Source organism: Chrysemys picta, chromosome 2, assembly GCF_011386835.1.
Source record: "Chrysemys picta bellii isolate R12L10 chromosome 2, ASM1138683v2, whole genome shotgun sequence".
NCBI classification, from domain to species: Eukaryota; Metazoa; Chordata; order Testudines; family Emydidae; genus Chrysemys; species Chrysemys picta.
Genome location: NC_088792.1, coordinates 157,975,086 through 157,998,188, shown reverse-complemented (window position 1 = coordinate 157,998,188; position 23,103 = coordinate 157,975,086). Strand labels below are relative to the sequence as shown.

The 23,103-nt window shown below is 49.4% G+C and overlaps 2 protein-coding genes across 7 annotated transcripts in view; one reads left to right on the top strand and one right to left on the bottom strand.

Annotated features, from left to right (window-relative positions):
- Nucleotides 1–2,109, top strand: part of RHOBTB2 (Rho related BTB domain containing 2) — a 34,293-nt gene extending 32,184 nt beyond the window's left edge. For all 5 annotated transcript variants that reach the window (XM_024105582.3, XM_005285141.4, XM_005285143.4 and 2 more), the window contains one exon: nucleotides 184–2,109. In XM_024105582.3, the coding sequence (XP_023961350.1) occupies nucleotides 184–428 (245 nt within the window). In that variant the 3' untranslated portion in view covers nucleotides 429–2,109. The remainder of the gene's footprint in view (nucleotides 1–183) is intronic.
- A 1,304-nt stretch (nucleotides 2,110–3,413) lies between these two features.
- On the bottom strand, nucleotides 3,414–22,774 carry LOC101944874 (tumor necrosis factor receptor superfamily member 10A). Of its 2 annotated transcripts, XM_005285140.4 has the most exons (10): nucleotides 22,506–22,772; nucleotides 13,512–13,650; nucleotides 11,297–11,428; nucleotides 9,850–9,964; nucleotides 9,594–9,682; nucleotides 9,243–9,350; nucleotides 8,455–8,486; nucleotides 7,142–7,351; nucleotides 6,178–6,250; nucleotides 3,414–5,223 (listed from the first exon to the last, which is right to left on the bottom strand). In XM_005285140.4, exons 1-10 carry the CDS (start codon nucleotides 22,560–22,562, stop codon nucleotides 4,931–4,933), a joined length of 1,248 nt encoding a protein of 415 aa, XP_005285197.2. In that variant the 5' UTR covers nucleotides 22,563–22,772; the 3' UTR covers nucleotides 3,414–4,930. The 2 variants fall into 2 exon arrangements, with proteins under 2 accessions (XP_005285197.2, XP_065440598.1); XM_065584526.1 differs by lacking the exon at nucleotides 7,142–7,351 and having other exon boundaries at nucleotides 22,506–22,774.
- Nucleotides 22,775–23,103: the final 329 nt, after the last annotated feature.

The window sequence follows — 23,103 nt, the reverse complement described above, 5'->3', positions numbered from 1 at the left end:
ACAGCAGGGAGGGACAGTGGGGTCAGCCCTAAGAGGCCCAGGTTGGGGTAGCCCGGAGAGGCCTGTATCCTGGGAAGGGGTAGTGAGCTCAGTGCTGTGTGAACTTGCCACTGCAGGGCTTGGTGGGATGCCACCTCCTCTGGTTGTGTTGTTAACATGTCCCTGTGCTGTCTCCCCCTTCAGAGAACCAGGAGTACTTTGAGAAGCACCGCTGGCCACCGGTCTGGTACCTGAAGGAAGAGGATCACTACCAGCGGGCCAAAAAGGAGCGCGAGAAGGAAGACTACCTCCACCAGAAACGGCAGCCCAAGAGAAGGTGGCTTTTCTGGAATACCTCCTCCTCCCCTTCTGCCTCCCCTTCCTCATCAGCAGCCACAGCCTCCTCCTCCTCCTCTTCGTCGTCGTCCTCCTCCTCGGCTGTGGTTTGACAGCCCCCTTGCCCTCGCTCCAGTGTCCCTGTGAGAAAGCGGCAGCCGACTGACCCGTACCAGCATCTGGTCCACCAGGCTTGGAATAGACATCACCTGTTAAGCCCTTCAGTGGAGAATGTGGGAAGAGTCTCCTTGGTAGAGTGGGCACATACCACACAGGGGGGCTCAGGACCTTGAGTCCCTGGATCCCCTTAGGAGTTGTCCAGGGTCATGATCTCTGCTGTAGTTGCTCTGGCTGGAGACAAGGACAGGGTGGTTGTTACAGCAGGCCCCCACAGAGGGGTTGCTGGCACGCCGAAGGCTTTGCAGAGACTCATCAGCAGGAGAACCTCACAGTTACTGGAGCGTGAGCTTTCTTTTGTTTTAAAAACAATATTCTACAAGGAGAAAAATGAAATTCCTTCGGGTTCTACTTTTGTTTAACTGGAGGTTGTGTCTTGTTTTGTCCGATGGCGACTCTCTCCTCCTCACCCCTGGGACATTTCAAACCGCAGCAGGAACATGCCCGGAGATTTCCGCTGGGGCTCGTTTGACAGGGAGCAGCCTGTCTCTCTTTGCACTTACCTGCCTGGCTCTGGCCTCTGGAACATTTGCTTAGGCAGGATGCATCTCCCGGGACCAGCCTAAGCCCGTACAACCTTCCGGGAAAGCCCCATGGACATCTAAGCAGATTCAGCCTAGGAATCAGTCTCCCTTTGCTGCAGGTGGAGAGTATATTTACAAAGCAGCCAGCTCCTCTACTGACTGAGAACCCCACCCCAGTCCTCTGCCTTCCTTCCTGCTTAGTGAGCTCTCGCGGGAGGATCTTGCATTTAACAATCCCAGCTGGGGTCTGCTGTGATTCTGTGCCGAGGCTGTGGGTTTAGCCAGGGCCAGGTGGAGAGCTGGGGAGGATGAGCTGAGAAGTGGCCTAGCCGGAGGACTGTTTTCGGACAGGCTGCTTCTGCAGCCATGTGGGACCCCAGCCTCCGACTTCTTTTTTAAAGATCCCTCTCACACACACACAACTCCCATTGGTTGGGATTTTAGACCTGAAGGCTCCGTTGTAATAAATGGTATTTTAAAGACCAGCATGGTCCCTGTGTGTTTGGAAGGAAGCAGGTGCTGCTTGGGAAGGCAGGGCCTGCCTGCCACTGTGAATTTGTCCTGACTGATTGCTCCCATGCCCCCACTGAGCCAAACACCCCCCCCCAAGCCACGGGCTGGTTGGAGGATGTTTAAGGCAGGGTACCTGAGCTCCACCACTCACATGAAATGGTTTAACAGCAGAGCCGTCAATCAACCTCACACAGGCAAAGTTCCCATTGAAGTCAGCAGGAGTTTTGCTCGAGGTCTGTGTAATACTATTTAGCAGGTTCCATCCATAAAGGCCAGAGCAGTGATTTGCCCTCAGCCATATGCTGAATCCAAATCAGGCATAAAACTCTGTATTAAGGAGCCAGCCTCTAGTCTGGTGCCCTCTCCAACTGAGTGTGGTGCCTCATGGCCTGGAGTCAGGAACAAGGCAAAGGGAGAGAACGTGTGTGCTTTGGCAGGGTCATCTCTTTCTGAAAGGGGGCGTTAGCAACCTGTTATGGCCCTTCCTAGCAGGTGTTAAAGGAAGAGCTGTCCTACACAGCAGCTTTGGAGGATGCTAGTTTCATATACAGGTGTCTTGAGGTTTTTTTTTTTTTTTTTTTTTTTTTTTTTTTTTAATAAAAACACTTAGGTGGGGTTACTCTGCTCCCCACCAGAGGGCAGGGACAGTTGCAGAACAGTGTGCATTTTACACTCAATGCCCCACCTGGAGCAGAGGGCCAGTTCCACTGCTATGAGTCATGACCACCTCCACAAGGCTGGGCTACACCCGAGCAATAACTGACAAGGGAGGTGATAGGTAATGAGGAATTTGGGTCTGATCCAACAGCCATGCATTCAGGGGGAGCCTTTCCATTGGTTTCCCTGCTTGTTGGATCAGGTCATTAGCTGTAATGTTGCTGGTGACTGCTAGAATGGAGTCAGGGAGCTCTGAGGGCAACAATCCTGTTTATGTGCTTTGGCAGCATGATTTAACCACCGAGACCTAGGAGGTGGGCAAGGGCAGGATGGGACTGCCCATTCCCTCTCTGTACAAAGGGTCAGTTATTCCTTTGCTGGTCCCCTCCCAGCAAGGGGCACTTATCTTCTGCCCACTTGATGTGCACATCTGCTTCCACCTCCCATCAGTTAAGACCCACTTCAGCATCTGCCCAAGGCAGTGCTTTGTGCACAGGAAGGGAAAAAAAAAAAAAAAAAAAAAAAAGTCAACCCTACACCTGCTGGCATGCTAGCCTTAGGAGCCAGCCTCTCCCTCTGGAAGGATGGGGAAGTCGGGGGTGAGGGGGGTACAGAACCCAGATCTCACCCTCTGGTTGTGTCTCAGAGACATGCCAATCTTTCCTTGGAAGCCAGACCTGCGTTAAGCTCCCCAGCGTGCAGTTTCTCTTCCACCTAGCTTAGTGAAGAGGCAGCAATTTATTAAGGGAGCATCAGTGCTGGCTTTGATGCTACACAAACCTATCAAGGAGGCCCCAACTCCCACCCCCAGCTGCCAAAAGCTTATTACAGTGGGTGACGTTTCTTCTGCCAGGCAAACGTTGGTTTTGACACAAAACAAGGTGGGTTTGGGGCAAGTGCCCCTGAAGGTCTGATTCTCCTTTGCCATGCACCTGGTGTAATTTACAGCTGTGCCACATGGGTGTCAAATGTCATATGAAGGTCATTGGTTAGTGGAGAGAGGAGAGATGCAGATACCCAGGAGAAAGAGTTTGCTATGTTGTGGTTAGTTCCATGAAGGGGAAAACCAGTGTGGGTTCATCATAACATAAGCCACAATGAACTGTGTGGACCAGATGATGTAAATGTGTGATTTGAGCTATGTAGATACACACCAGCTTGATCTCCATTGAAACCCAGACCACTAAGTCTTCATTGTGGCTGAAGGCGGGGAAAGAATGAGAAAAATTTTAGCGTATAAAAAAGTTTATTCTTCCTTCATACGAGTCATGTATAAAAACTAGAAATATTTAAGAAAAAAAACTGGCTGGGCCAGAGCTCTGTATAAACAACCACACACAGGAAAAAGGAAAAAACCAATCCTATTTTTATATTACCTTTTAAGTTAATATTTACATTTAAAATTCCTAATAAATACATAAATATGGTATCTACTTTTGCTTTTTGTTTCAAGCACAGCTTTAAAACCTAGGGAGGGATTTGGTCAGGGAAGGGGAGGGTACTTTTGACATTAAAGCATGAATAGCCTTCATCTTTTCCATGAGATGCTGGAGGTGAGGAAGTGACTGCTGTCCAATCTGCATGCTGAGCAGAGGCCTGCTAACAAGGTGGATAGCAGAGACCAGCCTGCAGGAGGGCTGGATGGTTGCCCCTTGCAGATAGGTCAGGTTCAGCCAGCTCAGTAACTGCAGGTAATTCCAACAGCCAATAAAATTGTCCCTGAACTATGTACAAAAGATACTAGGACTGATGACCGGACAGTGCATCCCTGTGCATCTGATAGGGGAGGAACACATGTTTAACTTCACAGACCCTTGTGAGGTAGGGCAGTGCTATTATCCCCATTGCTCAGAAGGGGAATGGAGGCACAGAGGACTCAACCAAGGTCCCACATGAAGTCTGGCAGAGCAAGGATGTGAACCCAGGTCTCCCGAGACCCATGTAGTTCTCTAATCACTGAGCCATCATTCCTCTCTGCTGCGATTTGGCATCTTCTAAAAGACAATACCCCTGGATCACAGTATCAGTACCAATAGGGTAGATAGTTATTTGCCCCTCACTCCAGTAAAGTCCTCAGGTTTTAGGTACTAGATGGTCTAACCCTACCTGTTTTAGAGATAGGGTTAGACCATATCTACAGCTAAGATGTACAGTGGGTATCAAATGACCCAGGAACCAATTAAAACCTGCCCGTCACAGATGGAGGTAGAGGCCCTGGCCAGCTGGCTGAGGCTTGTCAAGTTTTCTAGAAGGCTAAAGCATCCAGCAGCAGCAGCAGGAGGTATAACATTTAGTCAGAGCTTTCAGAGGTGGCCCTGAATGACAAACATGCCAGCTTTGCCTGTTGCAGTTCCCTCCAGCTGCCAATAGCCAAGTCCCTGCAGTTGGAAAGAGCCAGGCGATGCCAATATCCACCGGGGTAAGATTCCAGTGGTGCTCCACAATAACGTATTAGCAGAGTCATTGCAACAGAGTGTTACAAGGAAATCCCAGCCTGGATGTCTGACAGTAACTTAGATTCTGTCATTCAGAGGAAGAACCTGTGGTTTGTTCAACAGCTTTTGCAGCATCACTCTTCCTAGAGGGCTTGCAAGGCTCTTGTCTCTAGAAGACAACCAACTCCCCCAGCCCAGCTGGTATCTAGCAAGGATGCCTTACTCAGGAGCAGCCCAGGGTATATCTGGGATTTCAGAGGCATTTATGGTTCTGGCTTGGAGAGAAGCAAGGCCATCCCACCCTGTTCCTCAGTTTAATTCTTCTTCTTCTTCATAAAGGCCAATAAGCTTGGAGCAGATAATGTCTGCGACGCCCTTGAGATCAATCTTGTCTAGTGTCTCCAGTAGCTGGTTGACAGAAGCTCCTACTCCTGCTTTGTTCAGCCAGGTGCATAACATCTGGTAATGCGGCTCCTGTGAGTACTTGTCACTCCTCTCTGCGATCTCAATCTCGTTCTCTGTGAGGAGGAGGGCTCTCCCAAACCGTCTCCAGTCCTTGAAGGGCACTTCTTGAGTGAAGGTGTCGAAGGAGCACCGCAAAGCTGGGGGAGAGCCAAGGCACAAGCACCCCATGAGAACAGGGTAGATAGGGACCCTGGCTGTCTGTTCTGGTAGCTTCCATATCCCATCATGCCACACTAGGCCAGCTACTCTCATATCCCCAGACACTGGATATAACTCCACCCATACTCATTGTGCAATATTATCCCATGGGAGAAGCAGGGAGATTTCTTCCTGACCCCACCTCCCCCCAGTAATCAGATCATACCCTGAAGCATGGGAATGATTCACTTTTGTTGCTATTAACCGTGTTAAAGGGCTAACTAAACTATCCCTTTTAAAGGAAAAAAGTTATTTGCCTCAAAGAGACTATACAAAATGCCAGTCACCCTCCCTACCTTCCCCCCCTCCCCACTTCTTCCCTGGCCTATTCCCCATGTGGCTGTGAAGATCACTGGGACACAGATTTTGGACCCCAGTTAGTTATCCCCAAGCTATAGGACAGTCAGGAACACACAGGGGAAGGATGAGCCCCACTAAGGTTCCCTTTCTCTCAAGGGATTCTGTGTCTGCCAGGCCGAGGGGACTTTTATCCAGAGCTAGCAGAGGTTGTGTCAGTCTCCCCCTGAGAAATGGCTTATCCCATGAAGGGAATGTTCATAGAAGACTTGTCTCCTCCCAAGTTTTTCCTGACCAAAAAATTTGCAAGTTCCCATTTCTATTCTCTTTCCTCCCCTCCCCGTTTCTATGCAAAGAAGGGGGAGAAATCAAACCGAAACCCAAAATGAAAGTTTGTTAATATTTTTAGCTGAAATGGATCTAAAGTGAAAAAGAAAATTTAGCAAAAAGTTTTTTGAAGCATTTTGATCAGCCCTGTTTTTAAGCTAGGGGGGAGGAGAGGGGGGATATGGTGGCACTCAGAAGGCACCCATTGAGGCTACAACACATCCCATGGAGGCCCAAAACACTATAACAGACCACCCCAAAACACTTACTCTCTATTGGGTCCTTTCCTCTCCCTGGAACCAGTTTCTTCCTCCTGCTTGCCATTTGAGATGCTGGGTTTCTCTGCAACACATGGGAAGATGACAACACACCTCCGTTACCATAGGCAACAGGCTGACACATGGAAAGATCCCTATGGGGCAGGTCTGAGCCTCTGGGCACAGCTGCTCTGGATTGTCAGGATCTCCTCCATCCCATGGTTACTGGGCTGGATTCTCAGACTGAAGCCCCCAGCAGCCTATAATCTAATGCACACTGATGTCACCAGCTACCAGTAAGCACCAGCAAAAAGGGGACTTTCCTCTTCTCCCCTGGCTGATGCTGAGTCATGCAGGAGATTTTATGCTGAGTAGTCTGCCCTTCCTGCAAGACTCTTCAGTTAAAACTACTGTACAAGGATCATCTGAACCTCCTTAGCAGTGATATGCTGGGACCCCTAACCTGGGGCATGGGGAACAGCTCTGCTACTCCCCAAGAGGAGGAAAAGAGCCATGACCCTGCTCATGACCCATGGTATCTGTGCAGAGTATTCAGCACCCCACGGTTACAAGCCTTCTGCTCAGCCCGGGATATTGTTAAGTGCTGCAGGCAGCAGACCCTGCAGTTCTTCACTTCTTCCACATGCCATAAGACACCAGGCCTGGCTGGGAGATCCTGCATTGCTAATCCTCATCACTCCTTCCCTGGCCAGGAGAACTAGATGAGCCAGTCCCGCAGGGCAGGGACGGGCCTTGGAGACTGAAGTCACTTGATCCGTAGACTCATGCTAGGGCACTCTGGCCACAGGCACCTAATCCCCATAGTGGCAAAGACTGAACTCGTAATCTTCAGCTCTCAAGAAGCTGCTTGATTAGAAGAGAAATTTGCAACAGGTCAGATGTTAAAAAGGGACTGAGATCAACCTGATTAAGTCTTAGATCAGGTACATGCAGTAAGGGCACATCAGAAAGTTACCTCCTGCTTGGGGGCACTGTCTGCTGCAGATAGAGCCGTAGTCTCACATTGGCTATTCTTCCTTACTGCTTCTTTAGGGTCTGACACAGCCAGCAACCCATGCTGGGATTCCTGATCTAACTGCTCATTCCGCCTGTTGTCCTGAGTTGCCAGCCTCCCTCGAGTGCAGTTCCTCAGTGGTGACAGGATATGAGCCTTTGTTAAGGAAAACTAAAAGACAAACAACTCTTTAAAACCAGCAGTACCACATCTGGAGGTATCAAATTCCAAAGGATCAGGACTGTAGAGAGGCCTATTGAAGTGTTACTTCAGAAGAAGCAGATTTCAGAAGCTACCATAAGAGTTAGAGATGGACCCAATCCCCCAAATCTGGGTCTGAGCACCCAAGTTTGGTGGAGGGTTGGAATGTGGTCCCAGAGCCTAAACTATGAAATACTGGCCAACCTGAGAATCTCTAATCTGGAAGTGGGGTCTCCAACCCCTCTGCATTTCTGCTAGGGCGGGTAGAATCTAAACTCCCCATAGACACTAAACCAGACTGTCCATCTGTGACAGATTTACAGCTGGAAGAGGCCTGCTTTCTAATCTGGGTGCAGCCAAATTCTCAGAAGACCAACTTGCAGGAGTTCAATACTTTCAGATCCATACCTCAAGCCTCACACTCCCCTCCTGGAACCCTCCCCAGCTAACCTAACCCCTAATCATCTCATTGCCACATCTCCACTCAAGACAAGAACAAGAGTGCTATGGGACGGACACCCCCTCACAATGATGGGCATGCCAAGTGAACAGCCTGCTGTGTTTGTGCCTGGGATGGCGGGTTCCAGGGAAGAAGGGGACGGGATGATGTTATTTCACCACCATCATGCAAACAAGATATCAGCTTCTGTGCAGCTGTCAGCTACCTCAGAGGCCAAGCTGAAGGGGAGGAAAAAAAAATAAATAAGACAACTCCCTGGCCAGAGATTGCCTTGAGTCACACAACTGCGTGAGTCCCTGCATAGCCACAGTCCCCACCCCCGTAGCTACAAGAGCTTCTGGCCCAACACTCCTCACTTTCCAACAGTGAAGGAAAAGGAGCCACCGCTCACCCCATGCTCTTGGAAGCCCTGTGGTAGCAGCTTCCTTAGTTGGACCTATGCAGATCCCATGGGAACTTAACAGGCTCACACTTTCTGGTTACAGGCAGATCTTTGAAAGTCCAGGTAGGTAGGTAGGGAGTGAGAAAGAGTGTGTGTGAGAGTGACAGAGTAAAATCAGACTCTGATTAAACCCACTCTCCCCAGACTGCACAGCTGACCAAAGTGACTCACCTTGAAGCTGGGGGACATCTTTCTTGAATCACCTGGAAAAGAAAGAGGAGCTGATTAGTAGCTTTCACCCTTCCCCTTGAGCCTCCCGTCTTTTCCTTGCACAGGGTCCTTGTGCAGAAGGAGGGGGAAGAGGGAAGTGGCTTGCAGCCAAGCCTGAACTGAGTCATTCCCACCCCACAGTCAAGCCATTTGAGTTCTGTTTGGCTGCTACAACCCAACCACCTTCCCCATTACACTAGGGGCAGTGGTTCTCAACCTATTTACCATTGTGGGCTGCATATGCAGCTCTTGGTGTGTTACACCACACACACACACACACACACACACACACACACCCTGAGGCGGTCATGTGGGCCACAGCTGTGTGCGCAGATTAGGCCACAAGTGTCCTGCAGGTTGAGAACAAAGGACCAGGCTAGGGCACAGTTAAGGTTGAAAAACCCTTTCTGTTCAAAGCTGATAATTCTTCCCTCAAAGTGCTCTAAGATCCACACACACCAGCAGATAGTCCTGAATGCTGACATGCTAGCAAAGGGGAAGGGATAGTTTGTGTGGGCTCCCAAGATACAGGCCTCCCAAAATGCTGAGGTGTTAAAAAAAAAAAAAAACAAAAAAAAAAACCACACACCACACACAAACAAACGAAAAAAAACCCCACATGTTTGCAGCGAGTCCCTTTTTCTGCCTGGATTCAATGTACAACCCCTCCCCTCCGATGTTGGATGCTCTGCCTTGGCAACATGGGCGTCATATGTCATATGACTCCCCGCCCTGTGAGCATCTCTTACCTCCAGAAGATGAGTTGCGACTGTACCAGCACCACACCAAGACTGCAAGCAAGATCAAGATGATGACTAGCGCTGCAATCCAAACTGCCGTCCAGACTGCAATGCCACCTGAAGGAGAAGAAACAGGGCCTGAGAAAGCACTCATGAAAAACAGCCAGATTCTCCTTTCAGCCAGCAATTCCAGTGAAGTCACTTCTTATTCACAGCAGTGAGTGAAAAGAATCAGGCCGAGGGAGTCTGAACGTCCACCTTTCTCCTTCAAGTACAGCACTGAGTTAAACATGAACTCACGCTGCTTCTGCAGGCATCTCCCCCCTCAATGCCCACTCCCCGATAACCCTCTGCCCTTACCTGCCACAGGAGGAGGGCCTGTGGGATGCACACATTGGATGTCACTTTGTGGTGTGCAGAAACTGACCTGCACGTCTCCATCAGGACACCTGGGAAACAGATGAAAATAGATCAGAACGAGGGAGTTAACGGCAAGCCTACAGAGCACAGTTATCAGATGCTTCTGCTTCAGCACGGATGACCCACCCACCTCCCCCAGCCTGGGTCAGATATTTCCCCTGCTTCCTCCCCAACCCAGTACAGCAGCAGCTCTGACCTGAGTCTGCACCTCTGGCATATTTCACAGGGATGGTCTGGAGAGCAGAAGGTACCATTCTTGCAAGTACACTGCGTGTTCTTACTGCTGTTGCAACGACTCAGCTGCACCTCATCTGGAGAGGATAGGAAAGACAACTCGGTTAGAGCACTGCCTCACCCACGCCCAGGTTGCCAAGGCAGAGCATCCAACATCAGTGTAATGAGCAAGAAAGGCTTTTCTTGCATTAATGGGTCTGATGAGGTAAGGGTGTTACCTCTGTTTGGACTGAGGGGCTCAGTTCCTTCTTGCTGGGGCTAGAGATCCTGCCTGCTCTACACAGACAAGATCCTGAGTCACTTTTCCTTAGCATAGCAATTTACCCAGAATTCTTTGCCTAAGTCTCCTCCCTCAGCCACTCCTGTAGGAGGCACTGGTTGATTGCATCCATACACCCAAGAGCGGACAGCTGTTCTCATGCTTGTAAATAAGGTAGGAAAAATTCATGTTTCCCTTCCTCCTCCCCAAATACAATTTTCACAGATATCAATGTTGATTTTTAAGCATTTTCTATTTGAATTATTACAGCTGTGGGAAATCATTGGGGAGGAAGGTCAGACAATTAAATGACAGCAAGATTCTGTAACTGCTAAAAAAAATTGTCAACATCCCATGTCAAAATATAAAAGTAGTAAATATCCTTAAACCAAACTCTAGTAAATTCTCCAGCAGCATTTTGCTTACTTTGCCCATCTGTAAATAGCAGACATTATCAATGGAAGTTTGTGTCAGGGTGTACATATGTGAAATGGACATTTACCAATAAAAGTTTAATCCTTCCAGCCTACTTGTAAAGCATACATTGCATCTCCACCCACAGCAGCTGGTCCACATGGAAGATAACAGCCTACAACTGCTGCCAGATGACAGTTAGTACTACACTAACTCAAGTAGCAAAGGTCTGTGCTGCAGAGCTCAAGGTCTTCGCAAGCCTTAACAATTGCTTACAGTTTGTTATATTTTAGAGAGATAATGGGATCTATTCAGCCCTGGCATATGCAGGTACAATGGAGTCAATGGTGCTGCACCTGCTTATGCCTGCTCTGCTGTCAAAAGCCAAACACCAATCCTAATAATAGACTAGCAGGAGGTGCTGTGCATGGGGCTCATGCATCTGCCCATCACTCAGTAACTTTTAGCTTCTCTAATGCAAGATGCTCTCAGCCAAGCTCATTTACCACAGAGTAAGCCACTTATTTGTAATGTAGTGGCAGCAAACAGCCCCAGTCATTGACCAGTAAGTTATCGTGCTAGGCACTGTATGAACAGAACCAGCCACCTGTCCCTGGTCCACGGAGTTTACAATCCCTCCATTGTTTGAGTCAAACTAGCACTGTGAACTGAACACAGTGGAAAAACTGCCCCCCTGGAGGAACGGAGGACCTCAGCATCTATTTCTCCTCAGTACCTTTTCTGCAGACACGACAAGTCAGGCATTTGGAAAGTGCATTGGGGTACTCTGTGAATTCAACTCCTTCTTCACACTGAGAGCACTTCCCGCTAGTGTTCGAGGTAACACAGTGCTTTTCAACATGGAAACCTGCAGGAAAGGAGGAGGAGATGTGAAGAGAGAGACAGACAGACACAGGACAAAGAGTACACAGGGGGCGTTTCCCATGAATAAAAAGGACTAGACCTGCATTCACTGAAATCAAAATGTGGCAAACACTTCCCACATAATGTGTAATTAGACTGTGGAACTCTGACACAGGAAGTTAAGGTCAAGAACTTAGCAAGGTTCAAAAAGGGATTTACATGGCTATCCTAATAAATAATTAGGATAACCTAGAATTAGAACGATGTTGGAAGGGATATTAAATCTCCTGCTTCAGGGTTTAAGCCAAATCTCTAACTCCTGAAGACCAGGAGGAGACTATGTTGGAGGCAGATTATCACACGTCTACCTCCTGCAGGGGTGTAATGAGATAGGATGACCACAGGAGTGTCTTGAGACCATTGTATTTAACGTTCTGACTTGTCTGTATGCCTGAGCCAGCTCCCAAAAGCTGGGAACATTTCAAAGATTATGTTAAGGTGAGTCAGACTATGTGGGCCCTTGGACTAGCCCTCGATGTCAATAGATGTTCTAGATATGTGCATCTGGCTTGGGGGGGCCTAGATTCTGGAACGGGAAAGGGGTGGGGAATTCATGCAAAAATCTCAGAGCAGGTTATGCAGCTAGCCAGCCAGCCCTATGAGGCCGCTAGGGTGACCAGATGTCCTGATTTTAATCAGGATTGTCCCAATATTAGGGGCTGGGTCTTCTATAGGACCCTCTTCCCACCCCCACTCATAAACCTATTCTGCCAGCCCAATTATAATTTTGACAAATATCAGCGCTTATTTACATTTTCACAGCTGTGGGAAGTTATGGATGGTCAGGCAATAATCCTTGTGACAGATGTTGAGATTCAAAACGTTAAATATTTGTAACTGTTAAACAAATGGTCAACACTGCATGTCAAAATATACAATGTAAATATCCTGAAATCCAAACTCTGTTCCCAAACAGCGTATTTCTTACTTTTTTCTATCAATGGTATTTTTTGTTTGGGAGTATATGGGGAAAAACAACAGTTATCTGTTTCTAAAATAAATCTAATCCTTCCAAGCCTACACATGACCACCCACCCCCCACTCCCTGCGGAAGAGGGCAGTGACTTGTTCACAGGAGGTTGGCTGACAAAGCAGGAGTTTGGAATATAAGGAGCCAGTTTGGCCTGACAGAGGGACCTTCATTTTGTCTCAAATAGACAGGACCTTTTGTACTGTGGAAGGGGTGGAACTGCCAGGGTATCCACAGGACTGATGGGGATGGGAGGAGAGGGTGTTACTGGGAAAGCATTTAGATCCTTTTGTTGTTTTATATGGTCTCCGGGAGACTTTTTATTATTAAACACTCTGCAAACCTAAGCCCCTAGTCAGGAGGGAGAGGGGCATGGATCCCTGCTCACAGAGAGGTGATGGTTAGAGATCTGGGACATGAGAGGCATTCCTGGAGCAGACCACGGAGTGGGGGCAAAGGGGCAGCCACCCTAGAACTGACATGGGGATCTTACATCTTGTACAGCATCTGGAGCCAACCATTGTCAGATATAGGATTCTGTACTAGAGGGACGCTGGTGTGGTCCAGTCTAGCAATTCTTATGTTGCTATTACAGATGAGTGAGCACCAGTGAAGGACTGAGATGGAGATTGCTACCCACTCACAGGCTACTGGTAACCCCACCGCTCTGGTATCTTGGGGGTGGGGATGGGGGGGTGGGAGGAGGGAAGATGGACATGGACACAGAGACCCAGTGGCACATACACCAAGCACAGTTGGAGCAGGCAGCATTATTGCAATAGCAACTCTCACCCCCATGTACACCTAGGACAGGGCAGTGGGTGGAGAGTGTGATGCCCCCTACAGGATGGTGAAGGAGGAGAGGGGAAGAGCTGGAGAGTAAAGTCATCCCTTGTACCCCCAGGATGGGGACAGAGCAGGGCTGGATAGCAAAGGCTCAGGACACAGCAGGCAGCTGCAGGACAGCTGAGTTTCCTAGTTATCCCCAGAGCAGGGACAGTGCAGGCAGGTGGCAGAAGAGAGGGGAGCAGACAAGGCAGCTCTGGGTGTATCGTACCTGCAGGGCACTTTCTGCAAAGATGATCTTCATGTTGGTAGAACTCAGAGTCCTCCGTGCCGCGACTCAAAGCTACGGGGATCAACGGGGGCCCCTCTGGATACTGGGCCAGCGAGACACTTGCTGACTTGGCTTCGTGCTAAAAATAGAGGTAAAGACAGAGGGTCAGCTGAGTTTGGGTGGCTGATCCGCTGAAGCGACAGCATCTCGCTGAAGACCGGAAGGCTGGGAAGCATGGGGATTGGGGGGGGGGGGGGGGGAGAAGAGAAAGAGAGGAGGGGAGAAAGAGCTGCGTGGTGATCCAGACTGGGAGATACTCAAAAGGAAAAAAAAAAAAAAAAAAGATGTGGACATAGGACCGGGAGTAAGGACTCCTGCGTTCTAGTCCCAGTTCTGCCACTGGATGGCCTTGGCACTTCATTCCCCTCTCTATGCTCATATCTCCTCAGGGAACAACAAAGGCCCTCAACCCCCTGGAGAGGTTAATAAAGGTTTTACTGGATCCCCAGGTGTAAGGGCCTACAGAAGGGTGCAGGATTGTCAAGATTTCCCTGTAATGATCCTCTCCCAACTGTGTTTGGTGCTTGTGAATGAATGGTCAATTGTGGTAGGAATTGAGGTGCTGGAGGAGGAAGAGGAGCACACGCAAAAGCAGCATCGCCTCCCCCCCCCCCCCGCTAAAAGCTTACCAGCTATACCACAAGAAAAACACTGACAGCGTGCTCAGAGTAGGGTGACCAGATGTCCATTAGCCTCTTAGAGTTGGTAGGGCAACTCCCACCTGTTCATGTTCGGTGTATGTGTATATCTATCCATCTCTTACTATATGTTCCATTCTATGCATCCAATGAAGTGGGCTGTAGCCCACAAAAGTTTATGCTCAAATAAATTTGTTAATCTCCAAAGGTGCCACAAGTACTCCTGTTCTTTTTGCCCATTTTATAGGGGCAGTCCTGATTTTGGGGTCTTTTTCTTATATAGGCTCTATTACCTGTCCTGATTTTTCACATTTGCCGTCTGGTCACCCTAGCTCAGAGTGATTCAAGCTTCAGCCTCACGGTTTGCGAGGCCAGAGCTCTCAATGAACAGCCTTGAATATGAGGTAACCTTGTGTTATTTCCCTTTATCTGGTCTAGAAGATCAGGAAGTCCATGGCCTCTTTATCTGCTCTAGTCATTACTCATTCATAGGAGGATGTTGCATCAGACCTCACCTTCTAGGAGGTCAGATTAGAGTTATTATATGGACACACTCTGGATTTATCTTGGGCCAAAATACCAGCCCCACGTGACAGTGCAGCCAGCCCCTCTGCAGGACAACAACATTGCTGCACCTTTCACCCAAGCATCTTTACAGAGGCAGGTACCATTATCTACCCCCACAAGTACATATGGGGAGGTGGAGGGGGACGAGGCACAGAGAAGTTCCTCTATTGCTGAAGGTCACAGGTCAGGCATAGAATCCGGCTTTCCTCAACTTCCAGCCCTAAGCTTCCTGGCCAAGGCAGATGGCCCAACAAATCTCGGGAAAGCTCCCTTGCTGTGGGAAGACAGAATCCAAGAGGCTCCCAGAAGTTATGGTGACTCATCTTCTCTCAGCACACGCCATCAGAAAAGCCTTTTGTAGGGGTCTCCTCTGGGTGGCCCTTTTACCTGTTTCCATAACAGACCTCTAGTCTCTGTCCTTTGCCCACCCACCCCCATCTGCTCCTCCTCACTGGTTCCCACTTTTATTCACACCTGGACAAAAGTATCAGATTGCAATCTTCCACTAACTCCCACCCCACCCCATACATGCTCCTTACTGGGTAGGGAGGGAGAAAGGGAAGGGACAAGAGATGGAAAAACAGACAATGGGCTGTAGTGTCGCTACTCGCTACAAATCAGCCTGGTGCAACTGCAGAAGCAAGTACAGGGTGAAGGAAGATGTGGTCATTCCCAAACAGGATGAGTTGAGGGAACATACAAAGATCTCCTTAGATTCTCCTGCTGGAGGCACAGCTCAGATACCACCACCTCCCCCACACCATACACTAAATTTATGAAGGGAACAATGGAGAAAATGCCTTTCTGCATTCCATAGGCCTTCATCATGCCTCCACCAAACTAAGCTTCCACTCCCTTCCTCTTTTTTTTGTTTGTTTGTTCTAAAGACATTTTTCCTCCCACCCCAGTCTCTGGCACCACCTGTGCTAATCCTTCCTCACTCATCCCAATCTTTCTAGGCCAGTCGGAAATGACACAGATCTTTTTTTTTAGCAGAAAGGAAAGGAAAGTTTCCCGAGTGAGCCAGAAGCAGCTTTAAAACAAAAACAAAAAACAAAACAAAACACAAATCTCTGCAGGAAACAAGGTTTGAAACAATTAAAATGCACTTGACATTAAATAACTGCACAGATCCGAGCTGTGTAAACTTCTCCCAACCCTGTCAACACACACACTTTCTCCACCCAACTACTGGGGAGAGTGTGAGCTAGGAAACTGGCTGCAGCTGGTTTCACGCAATAGTGCTCCCTGAACCTAGGATGACTCAGATCCGTAAACAACATTCTTCAGGCCAGCCCCCATCCCATAGAGAGCACAAACCCTTCTGTTTGTTCTTTGTGGCATCAGGGTTGCACTTTCCAGTGCATGGCAGCAGCTAGGGGAGACTCTCTCTTGTTTTCTTCAAGCACACACAGATCTTTTGCTAGATGGACACGAGTGAAATTCACCCCTGGTTCCCCCTCCCCATCATCCCAGAGCCACAACCATCCCCTGGTTAACAGCATGATTGGGTCAAAGCTTGAGGTAGAGGAAACTCCAGAGCTCTGCAATAGAGGATGTTCCTTATCCTCAGTTACTCCAGTACAAATCCATCAACTCAAGGCATCACATCACAGCCACTTGTGGCAATACCTCTGGCATTTTAGCTGTGCTCATCATCCTAACAGATCCCAAAGCACTTCAAGAACACCTCCCCGATCCAGGATTGACATCACACACCTCTGCAAGGAGAAGTGGCTGCTACTGAACGATGCAAAACAACTCAACACAGTTTAGGGCAGGAGGCAAGGATACCTCATGGCACTGAAACTGTGGGGGTGGGATATTGGGATGGAAGTTACTGAGCCGTGGGATTTTGATGCTCACGCAGTGAGGACACGCATGAAAAGAGCCCCAACCCCTAAAAAACAATTTGTTCACCATATGGAAACTCCCAGCCTCTGGAGAGGGACAGAGTGAGAGTCTCCCACATGGCTGCCTGCTAGTAAGGAGTGGGTGAGGGGAAGTGTCTCTTCAGCTAGGGAGGTTACAAACCCCCTTACATGCTGGTATATAGATGTAACTAGGGGTGCGTGCACCAACTTGTATCGGCAGAGTTACTGCACCCACCAGGGGCTCCCTGCACTCTTCCGTTCCTCCCACAAGCTCCATGGGTGTCACCCACCCCCTCTAATAAAGGGACGCTGCAACTCCTTCTCTGGGGGTTGCAGTGTGCCCCACATTCCATATGCTCTGTGTATATGCCATTCCCCACGCAACCATTCCCCTCCACACACCCACATCACTTTTCCCTATGCCAAGAGCTCTGTGCACCCCCACACCATAGTTCCCCCCGCCAGGGGTTCTATATAACTCCATACAAGGAGTCCCTGTTCTCCCCCTCTGCCAGGGGCTGTGTGCACATCCCCATACCTCCCCTTATTTGTCTGGGAGATTGTAACCTGTTGACACCCTGAATGACTATTGGAAGAAGAAGCAGGGGTATTATGCAGGAAGGTGTTAATAGGGCCATTTGTTTGATCTAGACCTGGGGTTCTCAAACTTCATTGCACCACGACCCCCTTCTGACAATAAAAATTACATGACCCCAGAAGTGGGGACCAAAGCCTGAGCCCACCCGAACCCCACTGGCCTGGGCAGGGGGACCAAAGCCCAAGGCTTCAGCCCCAGGCCCCGAGCAAGTCTAAGCCAGCCTTCATGACCCCCATTAAAATGGGGTCCTGAGCCACAGTTTGAGAACCACCGATCTAGACAATTGCAGAGGTGCTTAAAGGTATAGCTGCACTAGTCATTTGGCAAGGGCTCAATGTGTATCCCCCATTTTCCTCCTCTCAGTTTTCTGACTTCCCCCTGCAAAAATAGGATTCTGGCCCTTGATACTGAAAACATTCCTAGAAATTTTGGAATTGATCAGATGCAGCATTCCAGAGTGATTTTGATAGATACAAATAGACAAACACAGAAGTGGCATCAAGTTGAACACAAGGCCTTTACAACTTCAAACAACAATCCACATATCCACGCGCATTACTCACAGGTAATGAAGTTTGCTTTCACCTCTCCGTAATAAACCCTGTCTAACCTGCAATTACAACCCTGCTGGACAACCAGGTTAGTGTCACTATCAACCCCAACTCTAACAAAAACAGCTGCATCTGTATTGAGACCTGCCTAAACTACAAGACTTGAAACTCAGCAAGCAAGGGAGCGAATAGAAGTTCACCAGAATGTTCTTAACATGAGATAACATTATCAGCAGACACCCACCGCAGCACCTTACATCAGCCACCCCAAGACAGCTACCAGGCTATTCCCTTCAAAAGGATAAAATCTAAACTGTAAAGCCCTGGGCGATCCTCAGAGGACACATTTTACATTAAGCTTCAGCCCCCTGGGGTTGGGACATAGCCACAAAAGATTAAGAGACTCGCCCAAGATCACATAAGGTGTGTCTATATTGCATTGTAAACCCAAGTCTGTTGGACCCGAGCTCATGGACTCAGTGTTTCTAAGTCTATGCCTGAGCATCCGCACAGTATTGTAAACCAGTTTACCATTGCTAGACCCAGGTCTGACAGTTGTACTAATGCTCAGCTCCAGGCCCCCAGATGGGTCCTAGGATATGGGTCCCGAGTGTTTGCTGACCCAAGTCTGATTGGTGTGTGTGTGTGGACGGAAGAGGCTCAGAGCCCGGGTTTACTGTGTGGTATAGACATAGCCATCGTTCATAACCCTAGTCTCCCTAATCCCAACCCTGTGTTTTAACCATAAGACCTTCTTCTTCCCTAACCCCTTCCCACCCAGCAGAGACACCAGGACTGACTGGGTTGGTCCCTCCAGCTCAGGGTTAAGACACATCAGTGGGGTGAAGGTCACATGGCTATATCCCTCATCTACTGAGAAAACCTGTAACAGCCCTGTCCAGGAGCCTAATCCTCGTTCCACTCAAGTCAATGGGAATCCTTCCTCAGCCTTCAGACGAACTGGTTTAGCCTTTGACTGTACAGCATTTCCACTAACACGGACTTCACCCAAGCAGTATACTCAGGTCCATATCTGGGCCATCCTAGGCAGAGGTTTGCCAGCAAGAGCCCTCTACGAGCTCATGAAGCTAAAACACAAGAGGCATGTACCATACAGCCAGGGGAAGGCTTTCTGAGATGAAAACAGGAAACGTAAATCAGTCACCAATGAGGAGATGGATGTTCTTAAAATTACTCACCCTAGTAATATTAATACGTAGCTGTCTGCAGGGGCTACCCCTCCCAGATTAGAGATATTTTTAAGAGGCAAGCCTAGAGAATAGAGTGCATAATTCCCCCACCAGAAGACAGGTCTGGGCAGTTATAGTTCATCCTACAGACTGCTATTTAGTGCAGTATGAATCCCTTATAGCGTGAAATTCACCCCCCATGCACAGAGCCACAGCAAGGCCTGGGCACCACTTAAATGGTGCTGGCTGTTCACACAGGAGTGTATTTCACCAACAGCGACCTCTGATAGCTCCTAATACAGTTCAGGAGAATGAAGGGGTCATTAGTACAACGTATGGTTATTTAGCAAGCCCTCCTATGGCCCTGCTCAAACAAGGATGGAAACAAAACATGAAACAAGATGGTTTCAACATAGTTTGGACTGCCGCATCGGACATCAGTATGTTTTTGCAGCATAGAAGGAAACTAGACATATTTTAAACATAACCCAGAACCACAGTACCTGTAGTACCCCATGTGCAATACAAGATAGAATGATCTGTTTTCCCCCCTTAAATTATTGTTTATGGCCAGCACGGTTCTAGTGTGACACACACACACACACACCCAGTTTTCCTCTCCTGCCAATAAAACCAAGTTTTGGAGCATCTCAAAAAAGATATACTGGCATTAGAAAAGGTTCAGAGAAGGGCAACTAAAATTATTAGGGATTTGGAACGGGTCCCATATGAGGGGAGATTAAAGAGGCTAGGACTTTTCAGTTTGGAAAAAAGAAGACTAAAAGGTATATAAAACCATGAGTGGGGTGGAAAAAGTGAATAAGGAAACGTTATTTACTTGTTCCCATAATACAAGAACTAGGGGGAAATTAATGGGCAGCAGGTTTAAAATAAATAAAAGGAAGTTCTTCTTCCCACAGTGCACAGTCAACCTGTGGAACTCCTTGCCTGAGGAGGTTGTGAAGGCTAGGACTATAACAGGGTTTAAAAGAGAATTAGATAAATTCATGGAGGTTAAGTCCATTAATAGCTATTAGCCAGGATGGGTAAGGAATGGTGCCCCTAGCCTCTGTTTGTCAGAGGATGGAGATGGATGGCAGGAGAGAAATCACTTATGTTCTTAAAGTAGCCAGCTGAGAATCTACACCTGGCTTACAACATTCTGAAAAAAAGCATTCTGAAAAAGTACTAACTCTACTGCATTTTGTAAGACACTTCTAAATTGACATAACACTCCATGACCCTTGTGCCAGAGAGATTACAGGCTTAAATTTTTTTTAAGTACCCAAAAGCATTTTAGGTGCTTCACAGAAACAAATGAAGCCACGCACTCTGCCCAAAGTCCTTACAGGTGAAGACCCTGATTTGCAGACACTTGAACCACTCTAACTTTAATCCTGGGCGTAGCCCTAGCAAACGTAGCTCCCAGATGGAGCTCAAGGGATCTAGTCACATGAGTAAAGTTAGCTAAATCCAGGTCAAGTTCAGACATAACTCAGCAATTATGGGGTAACAAGAGGAAGGAAAACGGTGACGCTAACATGACATGATCAGTACGTGATGCACATCACTTCCTAACTGTTTCTTTCAGTATGTTGCTTGGGGTTTGTTTTTGTTTCTAAAAGTTACATCTGATAGTATCTCCACCAGGTTGCCTAAGGAAGGATATAACGCGAGAGATGGGTTCATACAAGTGTTTGACATACAGGACAAGGGACGGAGGCACAAATGAGGGAGTGGGAGAAGCAACTACAGATTATAATAAAGGCTGTCAATAGCAGAACAAAGGGAAATCAACTGGGGAAGGAACATGGAAAGAGACAAGGTATGAGACTGCTGCTCTGAACACAGCGGTGGCTAGTCCGGTTTCAACCACAGTATGGACAGGCCAGAATCCTGTACAAAGTAACTGCACTTCCTGCAGCCAAACAGAACTGCAGATCATGAGCGAAATCCTGCACCCACTAAAGCCAATGACAAAACTCCCATTTTTTTCCAGGAGTCTCCAAGCTATAGCGCAGAGGTGGGCAAACTACAGCCTGCGGGACCATCCTGTCCGGCCTTTGAGCTCCCGGCCGGAGAGGCTAGCCCCTGGCCTCTCCCCCACAGCCTCAGCTCACCAGCGCTCTCGGTGGTGGGGCTGCGAGCTCCTGCCGGGCAGCACAGCGGCATGGCCGGCTCTGGCCGGGTGGCATGACTGCCAATGCTCTGAGCAGCATGGTAAGGGGGCATGGGACGGGGGGGAGGGGGTTGGATAAGGGGCAGGAGGTTTGGGGGGGAGGGGGCACGTGGCAGTCAGGGAGGATTGGATAGGTGTGGGAGTCCCAGAAGTCCCATGGTAAAGGGGCGTGGGAGTCCCAGGGGTGTGGATAGCGGCCGTTGGGTCCCAGGAGGGGGTGGTCTGGGGGTAAGGAGCAGGTGGGTTGGTTGGGTCAGAGGTTCTGAGGAGGGGGCAGAGGCCAGGCTGTTTGGGGAGGCACAGCCTTCCCTACCCAGCCCTCCATACAGTTTCAGAACCCCAATGTGACCCTCGGGCCAAAAAGTTTGCCCACCCCTCCTATAGAGCATACACCCTACCAAAATATACTAGGAAGTTCACATCCTAAGAACCACGGTCCCCAAAATTCAAACCTTATTAGTTTAGGAAATAAAAGGAGAAAGTCCCTTGTTCCTCTGTAAAAGCAGCAGGATTGGGTCCAAAAAGTTACTAAACCCAAATGCTCTCTAACCAAACTGGCAAGTCCATCGTTAGAAGAGACACAGAGCTCTGCAAGTTCTTGGAGCGCCGCTGGCAGTAGCAGGATCCAAGCAGGAAACCTCTGCACAGGGAACCTACCCTCAGAATCCAGGAGAAGGGAAAGTCCCCCCCGACCTCTTCAGTGCAGGGGAGCCTGTAGTCTCTTGGGGCTGGGCAGCGAGTTGGGTACCCCAGCCAGAGCGCAAAGCAAAACCCAGCCACCAACGCTCTCCAAGTACTAGGCCAGGTCTACACGACAGACATATATGGGTGTAACTACGTCGCTCGTAAATCCACCCCCCTGAGCAAGGCAAGGCCTAACCCCCGGTGTAGCCAGGGCTATCACGGGAGCGGGGCTTCTTCCCTAGGGGTAGGGCAGTCTTCACTACAGCAGCCTTTAGCGCACAGACCTGTCCATACCGGCTTCCTGTGATCAACTCTCTTCGCCCCCCCGTTACACACATATAAAAACAGCTTGAAAAGTGCCCAGGTGAACGCCTCCCCCGCCCCCCACCTGCCCAGGTGAGCCGCCCGCCCGCCCCCCTGCCTCGCTTATCCAGGCGATTCCCACCCCCAGCTCTGCCCCCTCCTCAGCCATAGCGGGAAAGGGAGCGCACAAGTCCGGACACGTTCCGCAGCGGAGGGGAGACCCAGGGAGCTCCGACCCGGGCCCAGCCTACGCCCCAGGTGAAGGGGCGCTCCGGGTCCTCCCGCCAAGGGGGCTCTGCCCCAGAGTCCCCCCCCTTCCCCTGGGGCACCCGGGCCGATCGGTGGCTCACCGCGAGCAGGCAGAGAAGCAGCAGGCTGGTACTCATGCTGGCCAGCCCTGGACTCATCCCGCCGGCGAGGAGGTGGACACCCCCTTAGCCCCCCGCTATCCTGGGCAGGGCTCTCCTAGCTTGCGGCTCTGTGCGCCTGTATCCTCAGCACAGGGGTGCCTTAGTCCCCGAGAGCTCCTTGGCGAACTGTCCGCACGGCTCGCTAGCCAGTAATCGAATAAGCGAAAGCTGCACCAAGCAATTTAGAGGAGGAGCCCAGAGGCGGAGGGAGGCGCGCGCGTGGGTAGATCCAGCCCCTCGGACCCGGAGATTTACATCTGTGCGGCTACCTCTCTCTCCAAACCGCGTTAGCTGCACGCACCTGGGCATGGTGCGTCACTTAACCGCACTGCAAGGAGGGAGCCCTGATCCTGCAAACACTCATGCATGTGTGTTACTTTACTCATGCGAGTAATGCCTCTGATTTGGAGAAGGTAACGTTTTGCATGTGCCTAGGGCTCCAGTCCTGCAAACAAGAACATAAGAATGGACCTACTGGGTCGGACCATAGGTCCATCTTGCCCAGTATCCTGTCTTCCGACAGTGGCCAATGCCGGGT

Excerpts from the sequence above, each read along its gene's own strand:
- LOC101944874 (XM_005285140.4), bottom strand. The coding sequence starts at position 22,562 with ATGAGTCCAGGGCTGGCCAGCATGAGTACCAGCCTGCTGCTTCTCTGC. Across the intron at positions 13,651-22,505 it reads TGCTTCTCTGCCTGCTCGCG|CACGAAGCCAAGTCAGCAAG; the intron begins GTGAGCCACCGA and ends CTCTATTTTTAG. Across the intron at positions 8,487-9,242 it reads TCGCAACTCATCTTCTGGAG|GTGATTCAAGAAAGATGTCC; the intron begins GTAAGAGATGCT and ends TTTCTTTTCCAG.